The 26,589-nt window shown below is 34.4% G+C and overlaps 1 protein-coding gene and 1 long non-coding RNA gene across 2 annotated transcripts; both read left to right on the plus strand.

Moving 5' to 3' along the window:
- Positions 1-3,487: 3,487 nt before the first annotated feature.
- Positions 3,488-5,016, plus strand: LOC123565741 (uncharacterized). Its single transcript, XR_008372235.1, has 2 exons — positions 3,488-3,849; positions 4,907-5,016. It is a non-coding gene; the product is annotated as an uncharacterized LOC123565741 (long non-coding RNA).
- An 18,342-nt stretch (positions 5,017-23,358) lies between these two features.
- LOC123565356 (forkhead box protein B1-like) lies at positions 23,359-25,372 on the plus strand. The gene is made up of 2 exons (XM_045359222.2): positions 23,359-23,466; positions 24,056-25,372. The coding sequence occupies exons 1-2, from the start codon at positions 23,359-23,361 to the stop codon at positions 24,962-24,964; spliced, it is 1,017 nt and encodes a 338-aa protein (XP_045215157.2). The 3' UTR covers positions 24,965-25,372.
- The last annotated feature ends 1,217 nt before the right edge of the window (positions 25,373-26,589 follow it).

The following is a 26,589-nucleotide window of genomic DNA, read 5'->3' on the forward strand; positions in this document are numbered from 1 at the left end:
GAATTCCGAAATGTTACTGAAATGCAGTATTCAAGCAGTCAAAATAGTCGTGTTCCCAGAAATCTGATGTTTTATACTATCTAGACAAAAGTTAGATATAGGTACGCTTTTCAAAATACTAGTAGCAAAAATGATACTGATCAGGCAAATCATAGTGCAGAATGTAACTGATTTCCTATGTTAACATGACATTACGTACAAAAAACTTTCGCTACAAATATATAATCAATATCTATGGAAAATATCTTCGAAATATTTATACTGCCAAAGTGATGAAAAGAAACAATAGAGAAAAGCCATTGCACATTGTATAAAAAAATAGAGAAAATGCCCTGTTCCTAATATCTAAAGCTTTAGCGAAGATAGCACATTGTACCAGTATTAGGTCTGTTCAGACTGTAATATTGACTATATCATAGACAACAGACTCACCCTATGGAATACTGCTTAATGTAATTTAATTCCATCAAAAGTATAAAAGCAAGTTTTCCTCTAGCACCTACTGAGCTTTTCTAATATATTTTAGAGTGCATATACATTTAAGGAAACGGAATTTTTCCATACGTAAAAAGGGTATATTTGTAAAAAAAAGAGTATCTTATACAGTGATCTATGACAGTTTTTCATGTATTCATATATCACTTATTTGGAGAAATCTATTCGACGGAGAAGGTATTACACATTAGGACCAAATTGTTTGAGAAATGATATTTTTTCCTTATTTTAAGTGGCTATTTTAAAGAAAACTTCTTTTATACAATGTTCTGTAACAATATTATTTTTGCACATGTTTCTGATATTTCAGAACTTTTCCCTACTACTGTGTCACACTAGGGTGGTGTCTAATACACTTTTGGTATTTTCGTGCGTGTGTGTGAGTGAGGGTGGGGGTTGGGGTGTACAAAAAGGGCAGTTTTTTTCAAGTCTGACTTGCTGACTGAAAATAACTTCTCGACACACTGACACACTGACAGACAAACGTGTTCCCCTTTCTTTTGGCTATTGCTGGCGGATATGGCGAGGTCGTGGCGGTAATGTTGGTCCGTTGTAGGACGCATTATGACGGTAATGTCGGTCCGTTGTAGGACGCATAATGCCGGTAATGTCAGTCAGTTGTAGGACGCATCATGCCAGTAATGTTGGTCCGCTGTAGGACGCATCATGCCGGTAATGTCGGTCCATTGTAGGACGCATAATGCCAGTAATGTTGGTCCGCTGTAGGACGCATCATGCCAGTAATGTTGGTCCGCTGTATGACGCATCATGCCGGTAATGTCAGTCAGTTGTAGGACACATCATGCCAGTAATGTTGGTCCGCTGTAGGACGCATAATGCCGGTAATGTCAGTCAGTTGTAGGACGCATCATGCCAGTAATGTTGGTCCGCTGTAGGACGCATCATGCCAGTAATGTTGGTCCGCTGTAGGACGCATCATGCCAGTAATGTTGGTCCGCTGTATGACGCATCATTCCGGTAATGTCAATCCGCTGTAGGACGCACCATGCCTGTAATGTCCGTTGTAGGTCGCATTATGCAGGTAATGCTGGTCCGTTGTGGAACGTATCATGCTGGTCATGTTAGTCAGTTGTAGGACGCATCATGCAGGTAATCTTTGAAACAGACAACAGGAACAATGAGCAAAATTAGATAAAGCAGACATGCCGCCTTACCTTTGTTATCTATTATGCATGCAAATAAACAAGGAACTTCAGAAAGAATCACGTACACATTTACCCGCAGACCACTATAAAAAGCGCCGCAGAAATCATCCTGCATTCAAACATTTTGGAACTTCACCATATTCACCAGCTTATCAACGACAATGAAATCTACGACAGCAGTTTGTGCCATAGTGTTACTTCTCGTTTTCGACAGTTGTTTTTTTACACTTCGTAATCTGAAGAATATGTTAAAGCGGGTAAAGAAACATTAAACATAAGACTTTCTCTCACAGCAGTCCGTCAACTAAAAAGTGTCTGAAATTGTGAAAATATTTGCAACAATAAGAAGTGAGTACTCCGTAATTAATAAATACAATTAATCAAAAGCAAAGCGGCATCGGCAATAAATCAGATGACAATATTCCTAGCGAATTGTGTGCATGTCTCTCTAAGTCATATCCACAATTCAACGTCAACGCATGTGTAACTGTAAGATATCATGCTGGAGCTAGTTTTACACAACCATCAAATCTAAAGTCATAATATAACAAACCATGGAATTTGATCTGGTAAATAGTTTTAGGCGCATTCGAATCGATATTTACTGCGGACTATGCATATTCGAATATACTTGAAATTATTAGAAGATATATACATATATCCTTAAAATTCCTGGTATGTTGGAACGTAATTCTATTCATTCCGTAATGTGCCGTTATATGTACCTGGGATCTTGGAACATTCTTTTGTTGGGATCTTGGAACGATCATCGATCATTAATAAAAGAATGTTCCAACAAACCAGGTTATTCAGGGTTTATATATATATTTATAGTACACCACAAAAAGTCAAATACAAGTACACTTGCTTCGTCTTTGTCGAGCATCTTCAAGTTGGATATTACTTTTTAAACAGTAACTGTTAATCTCTCTATCACTTGAGCCATAACTGTATTTATAAGGTAGACATTTTAGCTCATCTGATTTTTTGGAAAAAAAAATGATGGGTTATTGTCATCACTTGAGCGGTTGTCGGCGTCGGCGTCTGCGTCGGCGTTGCCTGGTTAAGTTTTATGTTTAGGTCAGCTTTTCTCCTAAACTATCAAAGCTATTGCTTTGAAACTTGGAATACTTGTTCACCAGTATAAGCAGACCCTGTACATTAAGAAACATAACTCCATCTTGCTTTTTGCAAGAATTATTGCCCCTTTTGGACTTAGAAAATCAGTTTTCTTGGTTAAGTTTTATGTTTAGGTCAGCTTTTATCCTAAACTATCAAAGCTATTGCTTTAAAACTTGCAACACTTGTTCACCATCATAAGCTGACCCTGTATAGCAAGAAACATAACTCCATCCTGCTTTTTGCAAGATTTATGGCCCCTTTTGGACTTAGAAAATATCAGATTTCTTGGTTAAGTTTTATGTTTAGGTCAACTTTTTCTCTTAAACTATCAAAGTTATTGCTTTGAAACTTGCAACACTTGTTCACCATCATAAGCTGACTCTGTACAGCAAGCAACATAACTCCATCCTGCTTTTTGCAATAATTATTGCCCCTTTTGGACTTAGAAAATCAGTTTTCTTGGTTAAGTTTTATGTTTAGGTCAGCTTTTATCCTAAACTATCAAAGCTATTGCTTTAAAACTTGCAACACTTGTTCACCATCATAAGTTGACACTGTACATCAAGAAACATAACTCTATCCTGCTTTTTGCGAAAATGATGGCCCTTTTTAGACTTAGAAAATCATGGGTAGGACAATATTTCTATTATACAAAAAAAAATCAGATGAGCGTCAGCACCCACAAGGCGGTGCTCTTGTTTGATATGTAATTAATGGTCTAATATGTAGATGATAATCAGAAATATTTGACGTTTCGCCAATGTAAGCTGTCGCTCAACTTACCTTGCGACCAGTGCAGACCAAGACCAGCCGGCACATCCGTGCAGGCTGATCATAGTCTACACTCTTCGCTGTTCCGTCAGCAAATTTTCAGTGAACACTCCTTTGAATAATATGTGATACTGCCAAAATTGAATGATGGACCATTTTTAATGTTAAAATGCATGTATGCTCATTCGCAGAAATGTCCGTTGTGAAACGTTACGACTGCGACGCTCATTGCAGCTATCCTGGAGGATGTTGGGGACAACATGGAGCATGCAGTGGAATCTGCTACTGTTATGGGGTAAATAGTATGCCTTTGTTATAACTGTCAAAATAGATATGTATATGTATTTTCTTTATTATGGTTCAAGTTTACAAATACATCTTTTTTGTATACGTGAAATATATAGCTGTTATCTTTATTCGCTACTGCTTTTACGATATGACCCACCACTGATCTTTTCAATTCATGGCTGGCAACGCAACTGGTCTTGTAATTTACGTAGGAGACGCCATTTGTGTTGTACTTTACGTGGGTCTTCTAAATTGCAGCGGAGATGCATGGGTCTTGTAATTTACGTAGGAAAGCCGATAATCTTGTAATTTACGTAAGAGATGCCACTGGCCATGTAATTTACGTAGGAGATGGCACTGGTCTTGTAATTTACGTAGGAGTTGGCACTGGTCTCAATATGTTGAATGCTGATCTACGGATCGGAGGGCCGTAAGTTCGATCCCCGGGCGGGACGTACGTTCTCCATGATGATTTGATGAAATACATTTTGTCTGAAGTCATTCGTCCTCCACCTCTGATTCATGTGGAGAAGTTGGCTGTTACTTGCGGAGAACAGGTCTGTACTGGTACAAGCTACAGGAACAATGGTTAGTTTAACTGCCCGTTGTTACATAACGGAATTATTGTTGAACTCTGTGTAAAACACCAAACCAACAAAGCCTCTACTCTTGTAAATTTATGGTTGCGCCATTTTAGTAATTTATGGTAGAGACGCCTTTGATTTAGTAATTTTTTGTGGAGATGCCATGTACGGCGGAGAGCCAAAATCTTCCCCAGTCAAAATTTAAAGCACATAATACCAATGTGTACGGAAGAGAGTCAATTTTTAAGTCTGAACATTTCCCATCTTATTTCAGCTCACTGCGTATCAAGTAGATATGCTTTGGGTTGATAATATGGTAACATTCTGAGTCAGTGGAAACGTCTTTTACACTGCTACTCAATATGCGACAAAAATGCAGAGTAACATCATCAATAACAGAACAATGAAGTATTTCGGATAATGTCTGTTTTATTCTTTAATATTTTAGCTGTGATCCTTTTCTCTCTCTTTTTTTTTCAGAGCGGGTTAGCGTACAGATGTTATTACTGCGACGTCTAAACAACTGCCATAAATATCTAAACAGTTGTCATGAACTGAAGATATATTAAATACATGTATATATCACCAAATATTTGTCATTATTCAGTTTGTGTTTTGGAGTTGAGAAAATGTACATTAAGTAATCAAAATATTGATGATGAGTTTCATCATCTCTTAGAGTGTTCAACATTAAATATTGCAAGAAAAAAATCATTAAACCACACTATATAAGGAACTCTAATATTATTTCATTTGAAAAACTAACGACAACCAATTTCAATAATTATGTTGAATATAGAAAGATATGTATGTTTATTAAGGAAATTATTAAAACATCTGAGTGATATTATTAAAAGTCCCATTATTTCTCAAAATCAAAAAAAGTTAGTGCATAAAATTAATGTCCGGTCGTGTGTACATGATGTAGTCCGAGAGCTCACGGACTTTTATTGCAACAATTGAGGCCAAAAGAAGTTTATACATTTTTGGAAACAATATTTCATTTCCTCCATGAAAACCCATTTCTTAAGTGTCAAAGCCGTGCCTATCTATATTTTGTTCGATTATGTTTGTGATAGGGGAGGTAAAACTCACTTGTAAAAATATTAGGGGGTAGGGTAAAGTTTACGTCTACAAGTTTTTTCACTGATTAATTACAGTAATTATCTGATTGTCAGTAAATGTATATATGTCCAACAATGACAGCAATAAGAAATTCATCAAAAAGGACTGAAGGGCAAACTGGATATTCAAGGTCAAAGGTCAGATTTATGTTGAAATCACAAAATTGGGCACATTTGAAATTTATTTTTATTCTTAAAAAATAGTTTGTTATCATAAGTCACTCATCTTTATTGATGTAATGCGTATATATCAGCCAAAATCAGAAATGCAAATTTTATTGCAAAAAGTCAAGGTCAACCCTGATAATTGAAGGTCAAAGTTCATTTTCATGCAAAAATGTGAAAATTATTGCCTTAACTTTTTTTAATCTGTTTAATATGTTTTCACATTATTAGTCAATGAAGTTAATTCATTTTAATGTTTGTATGTCAGGCAAAGTCACCAGTGCAGATGTAACCCCCAAAATGCCAAGAGTAAAGCTTATATCAAGGGTCAAAGGTCAAATTTGTGTGAAAAATGGCATGAATAGCTTCCTGTTTGAGATATAACAGATATGTTTTAATCATTATAAGTAACTGCTCGTGATTTATTTTAATGTATATATGTCTCACAATGCCAGTAACAAAGATATCGTCTTAAATCAGACAAGTTCAAATGTAATATTAAGGGTCAAAGGTCATTTTCAAGTAAAAGAATGAAAAAAAAAGCTCTTTAACTTTTCTCTTTGTTAACAATATCTTGCCGGTATTAGTCCATAATATCAGTTCATCTTAAAATGTAAATGTTAGGCGATGACCGGTATGCACAAATAATTTCAAAACATTCAAGTTCAACCATAATATGAAAGGTCAAAGGTCAAAAAGTGAGTAAAATGTTGCAATAATATCAGCTATTTGTAATAATTTTTATTGTTGAAAAGTACTTGTTTTGTCATTTCAGTAACTGATCGTTGCTCATTTTACTGTATATTTGTTAGACGATATCATGGAAGAGAAAGTATGTCAAGGTCAAACCTGGTATTAAAGGTCAGGTGTCATTTATGTGTAAAAGATCAAAATGTAGCATACTTACTCATTTCTTTGTTTAAAAATAGCTTCTTGTTATAATTCACTTTTAGCAATTTATCTTAATGTATACATTTCAAGCAAGGACAGCTATGTAGGTTTTCCCTAATAAGTCAAAGCCAAATCTTTTATCAAAGGTTAAAGGGCAAATTTGTGTGAAAATTTGCAAAAACAGCATGTTTGTAATGATTTTTCTTTATTGTTTTAGGTATTTTTGTCAACACTAGTAACTGATCATAATTCATTTTAAAGTATATATAACAGATGATATCATTCTTCCTTGATTATGAAAAATTAGTCAAGGTCAAACCTGACATTAAAGGTCAAGGGAGAGGGTCTTCAAGAAACTCGCCATTATGAAAAACGGCTTTCAAGAACAAGTTGGGGAGCAAATGAAAAGATCATACGGTAAGTCTACACAGGCACCGTACGGCCCATATCACAGTACGCATCCACCTCATGGGTAACTGCTTCCAAAACCAGTAAAGATAAACTGGACAAGGTTCAAAATTTAGGCCTGAGGATAAACAACTCCAATAAAAGAAATGGAAAAGACAGCCAACCTTGAGCCATTAGAGATCAGACGAGAGTACAAAGCACTTGTGCAGGCACAGAAGGCAGAGAGACTACCATCACACCCACTCCACTCAAAACTCGAGAACAGAACCAAGAACAGACTGGAACGACAGAGTCTCAACCATATTGTCAACGGCCTGCAGAAAGGAAAAACAGCAGCACTAGATGCAGAGGCAGAGCCGCTTGTGCCCGATGAATGGGTTCCTAGACAATCTGCTCCAAAGATCAAATTGGTGGTGTCAGGAGTAGAAGAAAAGGGAAAACAACACCAGGCTCACCAACAATCTCTTACGCTAGAAATGATCAATGACCGCTATCCAGCACACTCTTGGATCCAAGCATATACAGATGGATCAGTGGAAAAAGCAGTTCAGAATGCTGGTAGTGGTGCCTACATCAAATTTCAAGAACAAAATATAGATAGGCATGACTTTGACACTAGATGCGGCAGTGAACTGCACCGGTTCTGCAGGTCGCTGGCATTTCCCCACAGCTTGGTCTCATATGGGATGTCTGTGGGCCAAACTTTCTGGCGTACTTCTTCCAGATAGAAACCGCTCTGCAGGATGTGGAATGGTATTTATACCTCTGATACGCACTGGCGTTTTGGTGTCTTTGCAACACCCCGCTTCTTCATATGTTTTCTCAGGCCACAGTGTCCAGTGCCCTTACGGAGGATAGTTGTTTGGCTTTCTCTGATTAGCTTGTGCAGACTGTTATTATTGGGCAGGTAGCCTCCATCACTTATGTTCTTCTAGTCTGACGCAAATCTATTCTTTAGCAGAATCTGAGATTCTCTGTATGAAGCTTCCTTTGCAAAGTTCGCCCGCAGCTTCATTTTCGGCTATGCCCACATTTCCAGCAGCTGTCTCGTTAAGATGTCTGATGGACCTGCTGAGAGAGCCTGAAGAGCTCACTTGGAGTCTGTTAGGAAAACAATATTTTGTCCCTTTTCTCCTCGCTCATACAGTTGGGGTGTGGCAGAAATGGGGGCTTGCGTCTCGGCTCTAAAGTTGGAGAATCTCTTGCCGACTGGATGACAGAGTGTGAGAGAATTTGATGTAGGCACCACTCCCAGCATTCTGAACTGCTTTTTCCACTGATCTATCGGTATATGCTTGGATCCAAGAGTATGCTGGATAGGGTCATTGATCATGTCTAGCGTAAAAGATTGTTGATGAACCTGATGTTGTTTTCCCTTTTCTTCTAGTCCTGGCACCTCCAATCTGATCTTTGGAACACATTGTCTAGGAACCCATTCACCGGGCACAAGCGGCTCTGCCTCTATGTCCAGTGCTTCTGCTTTTCCTTTCTGCAGTCCTTTGACGATATGGTTGAGACTCTCTCGTTTCAGTCTTTTCTTTGTTCTGCTCTCGAGTTTTGAATAGAGTGGGTGTGATGGTAGTCTCTTTGCCTTCTCTGCCTACCCAAGGGCTTTGTACTCTCGTCTGATCTCTAATGGCTCAAGGTTGGCTGTCTTTTCCATTTCTTTTATTGGAGTTGTCCTCAGGCCTGAATTTTGAACGTTGTCCAGTTTATCTTTACTGGTTATGGAAGCAGTTACCCATGAGGTGGATGCTTACTCTGCTATTGGGCGTTCGGTGCCTGTGTAGACTTGCCGTAGGATCTTTTCATTTGCTCCCCAACTTTTTCGAGCCATTTTTCATAATGGCAAGTTTCTTGAAGACGCTCTCCTTTGACCTTTAATGTCAGGTGTGACACTGACAATTTTTTTTTTTATAATTAAGGAAGATTGTTATCACCTGTTATATATACTTGAAAATGAATAATGATCAGGTACTAGTGTTGACAAAAATACCCTAAAACAATAAAGAAAAATCCTTGCAAAAGTGCTGTTTTTCTGAATTTTCACACAAATTTGACCTTTGACCTTTGATAAAAAGGACCGGCTTCGACTTATTAGGACAAAACCTACATTGCTGACCTTGCTTGACATGTATACATTAAATAAATTTCTAACAGTGAATTATAACAAAAGCTATTTTTGAACAAAGTAATGAGTAAGTATGCTACATTTTGATCTTTTACACAAAAATGACACCTGACCTTTAATACCAGGTTTGACCTTGACTTATTTTCTCTTCCATGACATCGTCTAACAAATATACAGTAAAATGAACAACGATCAGTTACTGAAATGACAAAACAAATACATTTCAACAATAAAAATTATTACAAATAGCTGATATTATTGCAACATTTTACTCACTTTTTGACCTTTGACCTTTCATATTATGGTTGAACTTGAATGTTTTGAAATTATATGTGCATACCAGAGATCGCCTAACATTTATACATTAAATGAACAGATATCATTGACTAGATCGACAGGATATTGTCAACAAAGAGAAAAGTAAAAGAGCTATTTCTTCATTCTCTTACTTGAAAATGACCTTTGACCTTTAATATTACATTTGAACTTGTCTGACTTTACACGATATCTTCTTTATTGACATTGTGAGACATATATACATTAAAATAAACCACGAGCAATTACTTATAATGATGAAAACATATCTGTTATATTTCAAAGAGGAAGCTATTCGTGCAATTTTTCACACAAATTTGACCTTTGGCCTTTGATATTAGCTTTACTCTTCGCAGTTTTGGGGTTACATCTGCACTGGTGACTTTGCCTGACATACAAACATTAAAACGAATTAACTTCAGTGACTAACAATGTGAAGACATATTAAACAGATTAAAAAAAGTTAAGATAATAATTTTCACATTTTTGCATGAAAATGAACTTTGGCCTTCAATTATCAGGGTTGACCTTGACTTTTTGCAATAAAATTTGCATTTCTGATTTTGGCTGATATATACACGTTACATAAATAAAGATGAGTGACTTATGATAACAAACTATTTTTTAAGAATAAAAATAAATTTCAAATGTGCCAATTTTTGTGATTTTAACATAAATCTGACCTTTGACCTTGAATATCCAGTTTGCCCTTCAGTCCTTTTTGATGAATTTCTTATTGCTGTCATTGTTTGACAATTATACATTTACTGACAATAAGATAGTTACTGTAATTAAACAGTGAAGCAACTTGTAGACGTAAACTTTACCCTACCCTCTAATATTTTTACAAGTTAGTTTTACCTCCCCTATCACAAACATAAGTGAACAAAATATAGATAGGCACGGCTTTGACACTTAAGAAACGGGTTTTCATGGAGGATGTGAAATACTGTTTCCAAAAAAGTATAAACTTCTTTTGGCCTCAGTTGTTGCAATAAAAGTCCGTGAGCTCTCGGACCAATGGTTTTAGAAGTCCTGTTCAACTGCGCAACAATAGGTTGCAATTCTGAGAGCTAATGAAACTCGTCACCAGTACTTTGGTTACATATAACGTACATTTCCTTAACCCCAAAGGGATTCTATTCCAACAACCAGTTTCTATAGGCAGTCTGTGATGTCTCGTTCTGAATTTGATAATATACTGATGATATTTTGTTTGAGTACCGATTAAATATTTTTCAAAACCACATTTTGTTTTAAATATATTATAATTTTTACAACTGCTTGAATTTTCAATATTCGAATACCATTCATTTAGAAATAAATCACTTAATTATAAAGCCATTTACCATTTGGGAATGTTTGTGTTTCCCATACATTTGTCATTCCACTGCTTATCAATATATCTTTGATATTTCTAATCCATAAAAAAATATCTTGCGTTATTTACAAACCTTTCAATTACATCTACGTTTCCATAGCAACATACCTCGCAACCATATAAAAGTAGGGGTTTTACATTTTTTGGAAACAATTCAATCTGCATATGAGCCGTGCCATGAGAAAACCAACATAATGGCTTTGCGACCAGCATGGATCCAGACCAGCCTGCGCATCCGCGCTGTCTGGTCAGGATCCATGCTGTTCGCTTTTAAAGTCTATTGGAATTGGTGAAACTGTTAGCGAACAGCATGGATCCTGACCAGACTGCGCGGATGCGCAGGCTGGTCTGGATCCATGCTGGTTGCAAAGCCACTATGTTGATTTTCCCATGACACGGCTCAAGTCATTTCGGATGGATAAAATACCTAAATACTTGAATTCTGAAACAGTTTCAATACTTTCATTTTTATATTTAAAATCATATGCTCTTTGTCTACCCCTTCAAAAAACAAGAACTTTTGTCTTGGACGTATTCAAAGTTAATTTGTTATAATCACAATATGATTCATAAACATTCAGTGCTGATCGCAAATCTGCTGCTGAATCGGATATTATAACCGTGTCATCTGCGTATAAAATAACAAACAGTTCAATTAAATTGTTAATATCATTTTCTATACCATGTTTATGACATTTTATTCCATTTACTAAATTATTGTGTTTAATATAATCATGTAGATCATTTAGATACAATGAGAGAAGCAGCGGGCGATAAATTTTCCCCTTGTCTGACTCCGATATTACAAGGGAAATAATCAGAGTTAACGCCGTTTTAAAAAATACACGATTTTGCTTTGTCATACATATTTTTTTACAACTCGTAAGAACTTTCCATTTATATTATTAACAATAAGTTTTGCCCAAAGTCCACTTCTCTATATGGTATCAAAAACACTTTTTAAATCAACAAAAGCACAAAACAAATTCTTTTTATTGTGTTTTAACAATTTAACTGAAGTACTTAGAACAAACATGTTATCATCTGTAGAACAACCCTTTCTAAATCCATCTTAAAACTTGTATATGATACCACCTTTAGGTGTATTTTTCTAGTCTTGAATTTAATATCGCTGTAAAAAGTTTCCTAAATAGCTAAGCAAGGATATTGGTCGGTAATTTGCTGGATCTGTGATTTCTCCTTTTTTTTTTATAAATTGGAACAATTTTTTCTACAGTCCAAGAATTCGGTACAACTCCAGTTTTGAAAATAATACTGAAAAGTTTTACCAGTATATGTTTAAGTTTCGAAATGAAATGTTTAGAAAAAAAGTTTTTTATAGAGTCAACGTTATGTAACGAAGGCCAGTAAATAGTAGTATTTATACATTGACTATATATTCAGTTCTTTATCGAATAAGTACTTAGCAGTCCGCATTTGGCCTATACTATTCAGAATTTTGCGACTAATAATTAGCATTTATCATTTTACAGTCTATATTTCTGTGGGCATTTGGCAAATAGCATTTTGCATGATTTTTTTTTTTTTTTGGCAACTCGCATGGCGCACCGGCAATTTAAAGATATTCTATGTTTCTATGCATAATCGCAGAATGTTGCCTGTAATGCTTTTGCACGACACTCTATATCAGTACCTGATCGAAAATTGCCCCAGGACTGCGAAAAGTGTGAAACATGGATGACACCGTTTTTTCTTGCGCGAAAGTGTGTGTGTCACGGTCACGGTATCGCTTAATCGTAATTAAGCTGTAATTATATGCATCAACACAATTGAAAGAATTTTACGGCATGGTGATTAGCAAAAACATACATTCCTTAATGATAGGTTAATTGGTCAACAATAGACAAAATACAAAGCTTCAGTAACTGACAGTAAATGACACTACACCTATATGATGTAGATAATAAAGAATATTTATAATGGTTTTTTGTTTTTTTTTGTTTTTTTTGTTTTTTCTTTCTGTTCTGAAAGCTTGTCTAAAAGTGAATCAGATGCTAAGTGAAGACTTCACGAATTTGAAAGAAAATGACATGTACCGTGATATTAATGGCGGAATTTTATATCTATACCATTAAGCATACATAATGGTTATACTCTAATTTGTAAAGTTGTATTAATTAACCTGTTTTCCAAGAAAATTAACGCGAGCTAAAATATTTATGTTTGTCATATACATAAATAGATTGCCATTTTTGACCTTTATATTAGGAATACACATGATTTTTCACTTTATCTTGATATTATATATTATTTTGTCATACGTGGTTCGCCCTGCTTTTGTGTTCGTGTATTTCAAGTTGTTATATCATGTTTGTGTGGGAGAAGAACCATTGAGTCAATATAGAATGTGAGATTTTCTGTTCTTTTAACTAAAATTACAAGCAGACTTTTCTGTGTTGTTCTTATGATCCATGAAAAAAAAAGAAAAGAAAAATAAAAACAGTGAAATTTTCTTTTGGATCATCTTGCTAAAGTTGGAGTGGTCGGTACTTAGTGGTACTTAAAAGAAAATTGTGAATTTCTATATTTCTGGAGCAACACAGAAAGGATGAAGTTTTCTGGAAGTATGGAAATAAAAAAAAACGGGCCTGTTTTATTCTCTAAATAGCCCACTGTCTTTTAAACCAGCGGTCACGAATATATCTCAGCATTGTTGTAATCTGATGGCCGAGTGGTTACGGCCGCTGACTTTGAATCATTTGCCACTCATCAATGTGAGTTTGAGTCTCACTCGGGGCGTTGAGTTCATCTAGTGAAGGCACTTGGAGTTTTCCTCCACCATCAAAGTTGGAAAGTCCCCATATGACCTATAATTGTTCCGGTGCGACGTTAAATCCAAAAAAAAAAAAAAAAAAAAAAAAAAGGTTTAAGAGGAGTTTAGTAAAGAATGTACGTGTGTAGTACAAATCAAAAGGCAATATTGGACATAAAAGTTCCAATAATAAATGCATGTCAGCTTCATGTTGATTATGTATACCAAGTTTAGTTTAAGCGGAAGGAGGAGTTGGGTACACAATTTTCTGATGTAGTTTATATATATGAAAGTCCAAAAAAAAGGCCATAACTCCAATAAAAAACTGACATGAAAGTCCCGATAAAATGCCCATGTCCACTTCATATCAGGTTTCGTTTCAGTAAGATTGAACCCGTAGTAAGATTTGAGTAACAATAAAATGTGACGTACGGACGGACGAACAGTTCAAAAACTATGACTTCAATGGCATAAAAATTGGATATGAATTTTCCAACTATCTCACGTTGATGATGTCGACCAAGTTTCATTTGAACTTGATGTAACTGTGGAATTTGAGTAGGAAAGTGCGGCGGATGGACTGACGAACGGTCTTCGACACCGAGGCATAAAAAGTTACTGTACAGGGATTGATACTGGCCCATATCGTGACTTTTACTATGACGCAACATTTATTTTTTTTTTTTTTTTTTTTTTTTTTTGTCTACGGAAAACGGATCAGTACTTTTATAAGTGAATTGCATTCTAATATATTATTACCAACAAGAGGAATGAATGGCATTGTTATGTGATTTAATTCTGTATTATGTAGAGGCCTTATAAATCATGTACTGCACTTTTAAAGTTCTCACGGGAGTTTTGTGTCCAGACTAACGAAAGCTTCTTCGCTTTGGCATTTCACCAGTAATCTTGAACGGAACACTTTCTGTTCTATTACGGCGACAATAAAGGGTACGCATATTTTCGCCATATCGAAAAAATAACAAAAATCGTTATATTGAAATGATCAGTAAAAGTGATTAGCTAGTAGATAATGGTTGACGTCCAATTTAGGAATTAGTCCTCATTTTAACAATAAATACATTAGCGCAGATAAGATATTCCTTTGTGATGTATTAGTAATTCTCCGTTTTCAAGTTTCGTATTAAAAGCGCTATTGGGGGCTTGAAAAAATATTTACGCAGGGAATTTAAGTAACACATTGTTTACATAACTGGTTACTTTTAACAAGAATACGACTGTAAAAACAATCTCGTAGTCAAATAATAGAGAAAATCCACAATGCAATGCGACTGGTAATCCGGGGTATGGTCTAATACAAATATTCCCCAAGGCTGCGTTGACTTCTGCACCGGAAAGTAAAGTGGTTTATAGAAGACACTGTCAACTATGATACTTTATTTACTGAACTCATTCAATTTCGCTTTATTTAATAAATTTGTTGATGTACCTAATATCAATAAATGAGTTTGTATCGAGAAATATTGATATCGATGTGTAATGAATATGAAAATAAATGAACAAATATTATCATCGTCTCTTCTACGTGATATGTCCATAGAAAGTTCAATAATTTCATAAATTATTTACTCGATCAACATGTATTAGAAAATATTGCTTCTTTACTTATTTTAAGTTTATCCTAATAAAAGAAATATTTTGTCACTTGATAAAAAGAGTTTACACATTATGTATATACAGGCCGGTTGATGATCGCTAAATTTGTCTTATTATTTTTTCTTCTGTGTAAGTGATTTATTTTTCTCAAAAGAGCACACAAATATTTTTGATATATTTACATTTTAAAAATATTACTCTAAGTAATCTAATTTTTTATTTATATATTCGCTTAGAAGTTGGAAATAAATGCGACACAAGTAGTGTTTGAATCTACGCTTATTGGTAGCTGCCGCCCACACGGGTAACAGTAATTTTTGTTGGAGGATAGTGCAAGATACATAAGATGCTCCTATTCCAGAAGCCCTCTTGGTTCTTAAATGAATCAGTTGAAAACCACTCTTACCCGAAAGTTAGTCATTTCAGTTGGAGGGGCGATGGTTCAAACTCATTATTCCGTTTTGTAGTCCGGCGTCATGCCACTATGTCCTCTCTGGTATTTCAAGGGACATAGGCACTTATTGCAGGAAATATGTCTCCTCGATTTTGTTGAAAATGCGTTTTTTTCTTCTTTTCCTCAAATTACGTCTCTGGTGTGGGAGAGCGTTGTCACAGAAAACAACCCTGTTTTAACATGCTGCTTTACAAAGACAAGTTTTGATCCAGTTTTGAAATGATCATTATCATTGAACAGGGAAACATTTTGTAAAAAGAATTAAATGAAGTTTGTAGTGGTCATTTTAAAAGAAATACAAAAGAATTTTTACATTGACCATAGAAAGTTTACAAGTGCTATCATGCAATACGCATTTATATTTTAAAAAAAAATCTTTTATAGGTTTCTTGTCCAAGCGAGCACTAGGTTGTGTTCTACCAATATATTGTTTTACTGGTTTTACTGAATAAATTCAGCACTATCAACTTGATCAAGTTTAGTACGAATCCGATACATTATGTATAAAACTAGTAGCTAGCGAAGCGGTATGGTTTTTGTGGTGCGATTATTTAATCCTTTCCAATCCAATTATAGAAAAATAGTGTTTTCAGTTAACTTTCACCCTACTTAAGTATTTCTTTAATCTTTCGTTTTCTTACATTGAGATTAATTACGCAATGTAATTCCAACAGAAGATTGGGCTAATAGAACAAGAAAGACGTTTACCCGGTTACACACATGCTTATCCTTGTAAAAGAATAAACACATAGTTGCGGGTATTACGGTATAACCAACAAGCGCTCCCGGAGTAGAACGTTCAATACTTTTCAAGAACGAAAGAAAGATTTAATCATTATTCCATTTGAAAGTAATGTACTTTGAAAGAAAATCTCATTTTGATATTGTTGTTGTTGTTGTTTTCCTATTTGCTCATGTTGCTGCGGTATTCAAGCTGTTGTTGATACCGATGCGGTTTGATTTAGATTATTACGGTGTCAGTTTTAAATCATCGGGGCATTACTGTGAATTACAAACCAAAAGAAATCATGCAAAGCTTGGAACTGAAAATAACATCCTTAGATTGATCCTGTCTTGATTTTCAGTGGAAAGGCCTGTAATTTTGCTGCTGTGTTGTTTTTTTTTTCTGCGTAAATAACGTTAATAGTGTGCATGTTCTGATCTTTAAGTGCCGTGTGGCGGCTGTAAAAGTCTTATATCTCCCCGTACTTGGATTCAGTGTTGTTATATTTGTTGGTCCTTTGGGATCATTGAGTCCATTCAACATATTTGTAATAGAGTTCCGCTTAAGCCGGTGCTAGGGAGCGTGAGAGGTGTTGCACAATGTCATTACCTCTCATGAACAGACTCAATCAAACCGAGTCTGCTATTATTCTTCTTGGTTGCACTCTTTGCTTCCAAAGGATCTTTTTACAGATTTTATAATATAATTCATTGTGAATACAGGTTGAAATCTTCCCATACTTGCTTTGGAAAACCTATCGAGTTAACTGTTTGGTTAGTGTTATGTTATGTTGATATGATATGTTGCAAACTTAGACCTACTGCGCCCAAACATTTTGCAAAACAGAAAGAAAACAACAAAAGAGTAAACCGGCGCTTTTACCCATTCGTCTTTCGGCGGTTCAGTCGGCGACACTTGTCTTTGTGTGGAAGTTGTATACCGAGCGGTGGTTAGGCAGCGGGTGTATATTGTTCAGTGAAACACATGTCCTGTGTGGGACCATTTACTAACGTAGTAGATAGTAACAGTTCAAATTCATAACGCTTTTGTGTATACACATGCAAAATTGCCTTTATTACAGCTATATAATGTAACCTATCCGTTGCAGAATTTGAAAAAAATGCAAATAAATAAATGACCAATGAAGAATGAATCGAACTAAAATGAAAAGAAATGAATATCTCTGTCCTGTTGTTTTGAAGCAGAAAATGCATTTGTGACGACCTTCAACCAAAACTGTTCATTTTTTGACGCGCTAGGGTTCTTTGTAACTGGAAAAAGTCTCAAAAGTTTCAACCAAAGTGCTAATATCATTTGTTTTTCTTGCTACTCTTAAGAATGTTTTGGTCTAACTGTTCAGTATTTTGTCAGTACGCACGACCAATTTGATCTCTCAAAGAAAATAAGGAATGACCTAAGTGTATCATGTTTTTAGAATGACATCATAGATATACATACAGCAACTTAAACATTAGATAATGTTTATGTTACCCCTGTTTTACCTAACGTCCTTAACTTTCCTCAAATGGTCAATTAAAGATACTTCTGAAACATTTTTAAAAAATATACTGTCACTCTAGCTTACTGACACAATTGGCATGTACACAATTCATGAGACAATCAGTCATTGTAGCATTAGTACTGCCGTTGTAAACCTTGAAGAAAGCACAACATCGTATAACAATTTAGACGTTATGCCTATTTAGATGGCAGATTTATTGTGAACTATACAAATAACGCGCGTATGTGATTTTTACCTCTGTTAAATAACCAATTTATTTCAATGTATAATAATTTACTTTGATTTTGTTCAAAGTGCTATGTCATTTTAAAATTTAAAACTGCCAAAATATTTTTTCTTTCAATACTTGTGTTATCAGCTACAAAATCAATACACTACAACATATAATTTAATCTTTTTTCAATTTCTGACTATGTCGTTTTTCCTCATTTGGATCAAATGGTCAAACCACTATCTCGTTTCGTGTCGGCTAATCTATAGCCACACGTCCTCTCTGTTATGCCAGAGTCGCATTTTAGTTCTTTCTTCATTAATGATTTATTTATTTGCGTACCACTTTTTAGTCGCACTGACAGCGCCAGAATTTAGTATGTCCCGGTCTATATTTGAATCGATGATCGTTATTAATGTTTGTTGTGAACAGTCACATTTAGAGGGGTCATCATCGCCATATGTGCCGCAACGTTTGCAAACATAATGAGGTTCACATATTCGATAAACACACTTGCACTAAAGCTTAAATGCGATCTAACAAGAGGTAAAACTTTCTAATAAGCGATACAAGAAGGTTGCTATTCGACATTGTCACATCTGAAGTACGAAAATTTAACCAATGGCAGAATGGGTTAGAGTTCACGTTTTCAAGTGTAAAATTAAAAAAATATCTGGCATTCGTATATATTTGAGAACAAGCTCTTGCATTCTAGCGAATGGCATATATATATTCTTTTATTTCCTTCATAACTGAAGAGCAGTACAAACAAGAATGATAATGATGTACAAACACATAATTTACAAAACATATTCAAGAATCATAGCGAGAAATATATTTTATAGAGACTTAACTAATATTACATTATATAGATTCTAGAGCAATACACAGAAAATACATATAGAGAAATACAGAAGTGATATCTGGTACACACACATATGTGAAACACATTAAACGCAGGGGAAAAATCAAGATACGTGTACTGTTATTTGACATGGCAAAATTCAAGTAACTATCATATTTTGCATCTTTGCGGCTCTTGCCAAAACGAAATGCAAGTGTCACTATGCAAACTGAATATTTGACGGCACGTTTATAGCAGCGGCTACGGAACCTCGCCGTTGGTCAGGTTAAAATTATAAAATCTCAAAGGGGAATATGGTTAAAGAAATAGCTCGGTTAATAAAACATTAGAACTGGCGAAAACTGTATTCATCATTTGAATACATTTCTTCTAAGAAAATGCTTAGTGACAAATGAATATGTGCAAGTTAATAAAGAATATGTTCTGTTCTGCTCTGTTCTCTCTCTCTCTAAATATATATATATAGCCGTCTAGATACCCTCAATGGAGTGAAATGGCTGCCGTTTTTGGCTAGGAAATGTGTCGTTCTCCGGATTATATTATTTCTTTTTGAGCCGCACCATGATAAAACCAACATAGTGCATTTGCGACCAGCTTGGACCCAGACCAGCCTGCGCATCCGCGCAGTCTGGTCAGGATCCATGCTGTTCGCTTTCAAAGCCTATTGCAATTAGAGAAACCGTTAGCGTAACAGCATTGATCCTGACCAGACTGCGCGGATGCATTGTTGGTTTTCTCATAGTGCGGCTTATTTGTGTTTGACAACCATATCTACCTCGCTGTATCCGCATGCACGTGTTGAATTCTAACTTTCCTTGATACATTTCGAGTTTTAATAAGTACATGAGAAATGAGGATACAACATAGGTTTCATGTTATTGGTGATAGTACATTTCTCCATGCAAAATAAATTTACCGGAATCAAGTCCACGCTCCAAAGTTTTCATTTCTTGTTTATCATGCTCTTACTTTTATCAAATAATATTTTTAACCAATGTTTGCTATTTAAATTTCTGTAAGTTAAATATGTTTTCATCCTATCAAATTATTGATATATTTAGCAAAGTGTTTTATAAGGATCAGAATACACAGCTGACACATTAAGAAAAACTACAAATGAAATTATTATTTTTAGGAGAAAATATTTTTAAGGTATCATTGATGAGTTTTAATAATAAGCAAGGAACAAAAAGAAATATTTTAATTTAGACTATCACAACTGATAAAATATTTGCATTGAAATAGCAAGTCAACAAATTTAGTGAAAATAGGTTTATCGGGAATGAATTGTTTATTTAGCCGAGGCAAACATGTCTTTTTCGTTGCGCCACTGTTTTTGAATTATGTCACTATTTACAAAGATTTCGGATTCCGACTTTTACACCAAATCGTGAGATCGGGGCCCGATCTATCTGTCAAAAGTAAATATGCAAATATTTTTATTAAGTTTTTTATTTAATCTGACAACAGCCTAGAAATCGTACAATACTGGCGCAAACATGTTTAGCAGTATTGCTTACGGCGTTACAGAGTTACGTCACGTCAATCATTTTGACATCAGTACCTTCTTACATCTTAATTGGAATTAAATTGAACATTTTAATTTAAAAAGTAGTCGAATTATTTTATGGTCGTATTGTATATTACCTATTCACCAGGTAATAGCTTTCTTATTCACTTCGTCTTCATTCTTTTTCCAAAGATAAGTCTCCGCCCTGACACGCTGATCGCACGGCGATTACGTGCGATATTTGTCACGTAACAATTAAACCACGCAGGCGTGTAATATCTCTCGCGATAATTTTCTTGTACAGATTCTGTCATACTTTAATTACAGTGTCACACTTTCATATAGAATAAAGGTGATGAAAAATGCTGATGTCTTCAAGTGCCAAACTAAAGTTGTAAATTATTTCGTGTATCGTAAATTTGTAGACTTGATTGCTTTTAAAAAAAGAAGGAATGCAAAATCTTTAAAGAATTTGCCACTCTTTCTGTTTATGCATAGGCTGTATGGTTTTCTTGAATTTTGTTTTAATTAAAAAGAAAAGGGTTCATAATAGTTAAAATGTGACATGAAAAAAAAAAAAAGAAAAAAGAATAATGTTAATAACACGATAAAAGATCCGCCATTGAAGACAAGCGTGAACATCAGTTTTGATAATATTTTCAGTCTAAATGCATTCCAAGTATTGAGGCCCTATCTAAATTGACACTATGAAAATTGTTAAAAATGAACAGAATTAACCGAAAAGACTGATAATTCATATGGTATGGCTAGATTTAAAGTAAATTTCATGTTCAGTGTCACGTTACCAAAGAAGTACAAATTTGAGATTTCAAGAACGAATACTATTGTTATTGTTGTGTATGACAAAAAGCATTAACATCAAAGGAATATTTGTACGACTTTTCTGCTACATAATACTCTGTCCATTTAAAACAGGTGCCATGTTTATTTTACAGACTACAATACGGTGTCCGAGTCCGGATTACGGACGTGTAAAAAGTATCTGGTCCGGATTATCTTCCCATAACAATAAGTCCATTAGCGGAGTTCGGTCCCCTTTGAGTAGTGATTTTCTCCCTTAGGCACGTGTCGTAAGAAGAGTACTTATACCTTTTCTTGCAATTAAAGCTAAATCACCATTTATCTAAATTATAATGTCTGGATTTTATATTTTCACTCTTCTAATGGTTGTATATTGGATCAAAGTGCCTATTAATTGTTCCGACACATGGTTGATAGGATCATGTATATATTTTCTCTAAGCCAATTAATGCGGCCAAGTTAGTAACGATATAAATAATCGTTTGATTGTGAATTTAAAATAACCATGGATAGAAACAGTTCCATTATAATACACTTGTTCTATAGTGAATATTATACTCTAGCACGCAAAAAATACTTACTCGTAAAATACATATTTCAAAACACAAATCCAAGACCATAGATTTCTTTTCTTTTCATTTATGAAATTATCAAGCAGATATCGAATCTATATCCTGCAACTGCGCATTTTGTTTCAAATATTAAGATATCTAAACATTCAAACTGAATTTTGTACACAAGCAAAGATCTGGGTTTTTTTTCCCACAATTACAATTGAAAAAAATCTAATTCATACACGTGTGCTTACTTAAATATACAATTTACGTACATGCACTGAAAAAATAAAAAAAAAAAACGACTTTATTATTAAAAAAGTGTATTCATTAAGGAAAAAGACATGCCTTCAATATACATTCCTTTGCTTAGCAAAAAAATATCTTCTACAATCGCGTCTTTAGCCAAACCGTTGCTTCAGAAATCAAAAAGGATTCATTCCTAACCAAATGTACAAGCCAGAGCTAAAACATGGAATTTTCGAGATACAACAGGGAATATCCCGGAGAAAGAAATATAGTAGGCCTGGGCTTATTTTATTTCATTTTCTTTATTCAGCACAAAGATCCCTTTGGTCAAAAGAACATACGGCGGTCATTCTGTCTGCCTGTTTTTTTTTGCAGTCCAATATGAATCATATTTGAAGCAATCAGTTTTATTTGCTTAAAATATCAGGGCACATTTTGGAATGTGCCCTCGTGCATTTTCCATATGGTCAAGGAGTGTATTACATTTTAAAGAATTGATTTTACTTCTCTATTTGTGTAGCTTAAACTCACTTGAAAGTTACCAAAAGCCATGCAAAAATTTCAAGAGGACAATTTGAAACATACAAAAATCTCAGCAGGGACAAATTATTAAAGTAAATACAACTGGTCATTCTGTTTGTTTGGCTTAGCAATGATACTAAATAGTCCGAGTCTGTCCGTATACCAAGAGCCAATTTGATCAATTTATTTTTCTCCATTAGAATGATACAACAAAAAATTGATTTCTTTGGCGTTTACAATGTCCAGCGCAATGCCTTATGAATAAACATAATAGAATAATGAGCTGGGCGGAGTTATGTTACGTATGACCGTCCTTTAAACGTCACGCGTGAACGGCAGGTTATCAAGATTTAATTGAAATGGTAATGATTGCCTATTGTCAACAAGTGTCAATTTAAAATTGTATTCTTATTACCCAATAAGTTACATGATCGTTTTTTAACAAGGTAATAAAAGAAACTGGTTGACCACTCAGGGTATCATTCGTTGCTAATTCACGAACACTGTCAGAACGTTATTTGAACATTAAAGTGTACTTTTAAAGAAAATATAATTCAGAAATATTGAAAACATTGATAAACGGACTAAAACCATTTGTGATATCTTTACTTAATTATTTGCTTTGAATTAAGTGAATATTATATTATTTAAAACTGAACAGTGAGGAGAAACTTAGATCGTGGCGGAATTTAGTATGATAATTGATGTTCCTGACAATATGATGGGACCGGAAGTTGACCAGGAGAAATCCTCATGCATGATGGGAACTGGCAATATGATGCACCACGGACTTCAGCAACAGGTTAGTACAAGTCTTTTTCCTTACTGTTTTTTTTTTTAATTGCTCCGTTGTTTGTTAATATAGATAGACTGATAAATAAAAGTATAAAAATACTGCTATATATCTTGTATCGTGATCGTTTTTCATATTAAAAGAACAGACTAACTTAACTTAATAAAATAATAGTATAATAATGTTTATTGTTTAATAAAGGAGTGAGGCAGTATTTAATGAAATATATGTGATCGCTTAAATTGTTTCATAATAATCTTGTCAATAAATTGTTCTATTTGTTAGATCGGAATTCAGCATACTTAAAGAAATAATATTTACTGTCATATTTTAGACTTTGAGAAAATAGCCTAAAGTTTAAATACCAAAAATTTTCCATTCGATTAAAATTTTCTTCTCCATACGTATTTATTTATTTATTTATTTATTTATTTATTTATTTATTTATTTATTTAAATAACGTAAGATCGCAGTCCGCTGCCACAAAATGAAATCAATATAATTTTCATTTAAAATATTCTTAATTAAGGTATGATAATATAATTTTATATTTTAAATGTAATATTATTTCAACTGACTCTTTTCTCAATGCTTTCAGGAGATGAATATGACGTCACATGGTAACGCCCCAGACGACACTTACCCAGACGACAGCGATCCAAATCACTCCGATTCTGGAATTATCGGCGATGTTGAGGACTGCGGAGAAGATGGAGCTTTTTCTGGAACTTCAACGCTTTCACAACAGAAACGCCGTTTCGCAGACGTCAAACCACCATATTCCTACATCGCTTTGATCACCATGGCAATAGAAAGTTCAAATAACGGAATGATGACTTTAAATGAGATATACGCGTTTATTATGAACCGATTCCCATATTTTAAGGAAAATCAACAGAGATGGCAGAACTCTATACGTCACAATCTTTCACTAAATGACTGTTTTCTCAAGGTCCCAAGGGCGCCAGGTAGGCCCGGAAAGGGAAACTATTGGGCGCTTCATCCGGGATGCGGTGATATGTTCGGTAATGGAAGCTTTTTGAGAAGAGCCAAGAGATTCAAACTGCATAAACAAAAAATGGCCGCCGAAGCACACGTACAACATGTTAATTCTTACGGACATTTTAGTTTGTATCCTCCCCCGGGATATAAACCATACCCGTCACTCAACCCCCTCGGGTTGCCTTCATTTTCACAAGGCATAAGTCAGTCACAGCAATACGGACTACCAAAGACTGAACCCTGGGGAAGCCAGCCGACATCAAATTATTCTCCGTACTACTCACCGAGTTCAATGTCAAACGGACTTAGTAACAGTTTGAGTAATGGACTTGGAAACAGTTTTGGTTCGAGCCTCGGTGGATCCTTAGGTGGATCCTATCTACCAGTGACAAACCCGCCACCCCTGCCACCAACTACGAACTCTTCATTAAGTTCATATTCCTCATTTCAACAGTCACCTTATTACGGACCTCAATATAGCGGACAGTTGAGATTACAGCAATAGAAATACTCTTGTGATCAATTTGTTAGTATTTATGTATAGTTGATTTTTTTGTTCCGCCATGCCAAGACTGGATACTCATTAGGGCAAAGAGATTGATTACAGACAAATTATCTTTTTCAATTTTTTTTAATATTATAAAATGCATTCATTTGATTTATCTTCTGCTATTTTTATATCTTTTATACAGTCGAACATTGTCATACAGAAATGGTAAAAAATGTCTTTTGAGCATTTTCAATATTTTAAGGATAGAGGTCGATCAGAAAAAAAAAGTGTTCAAGGGGCGATTCATGAATAATGAAATAAAAGGAGAAATTTTGATCTAATATTTGTTAAAAGAAGAAGAAAATTCAGCATTAATTTTGAACTATGTCCATTATACAAAAAAAATATATATATATATTTTTGCACACATGCATTAATTTGTTAAATGCTTGTAACATTGTCATCGTGATTTCTGTTTTATGTGTGTTTATGTTTCAAAATATCTGTGCATTTCTACGCAAAGTCTGTACAGTTTTAATTGTTTTGAATTGTTTATTATTGTGCACGTCTTACGCAAAATTTAAACTCGTGTGGATGTAAATAGTAGATGTAAATAATTTCTTACCAAATGTAAATAATTCCCGTTGTCTATATTGAGTAGTGCTATTTATTAAATCTAATTCACTGTACAATGTTCAGATACCGTAAACATATTAGAAACATATCATTTGACATCTATTCGCTAAACAGCCACGTATTTGTTTATATTTACTTTTAAATTACAAACAAACAAAAACATTTTCAATTTAATGATAAACTTGCCTTTAATTGAAAGCTGCGATTTTTTTCCGCAAAATCACGTACAGATATTTTTATATAGAAATATTAACAAATACTTTTACTTCTTTATAATGTTGATTTATTAGTCATTTTTTTATTCACTAAATATATAACAAATGTAAAGTTTTCATGAAACGTGTATAAATTTTATTTGAAAGTTTCTATAATATTTTCTTGTTTCCATTATGTTATCGGTACTGAACAGGGGACAGAGTTTCTAAAAAGCAGACTATTATATATGTTACATTCCAGTAGAAAATTCATTGCTTAAACTGAAACTCTCCGTGCAATAAAATATGTCTCAAAACCGACATGTGTTATTTTTATTTACTTATGCTTAGAATGTCCTACTTCAAATACATTTCCCAACCCCTGAAAAGTCCAAGGACACTGTTAATTAAGTGAAAACAAAATGCTGGAAAAGAAACAGGATTTTTTTTCGACCATACACCGCCCAGTAATTTAAGTTTCCTCCCCCAACCGTAAGATCACAAAACGTGTTTTAACTGTATGTATTTAGGCAGAAAGGATTTTTTTTTGCTGTACAAGACCTAATTAGATCCGTAATTAAGAAATTACTGTATTAAATATTGAAAAATCAATAACCAGGGTTTTATCTTATATATAGTTTTACAATTATAAAGTAGTTATAGACAAAAAAAAAACAAAAAAAAAAACAAAAACAAACAAACAACAAGCAATTCCACTTTCCTTGAAGCGATATTCAAACCCCAACCTACTTCCCACAATTCCGAAATCTGTGGTCATTAATAGTCTTTTTTCAGTCATCATAAGTTTCT

The sequence above is a fragment of the Mercenaria mercenaria genome, chromosome 8, assembly GCF_021730395.1.
Source record: "Mercenaria mercenaria strain notata chromosome 8, MADL_Memer_1, whole genome shotgun sequence".
NCBI classification, from domain to species: domain Eukaryota; kingdom Metazoa; phylum Mollusca; class Bivalvia; order Venerida; family Veneridae; genus Mercenaria; species Mercenaria mercenaria.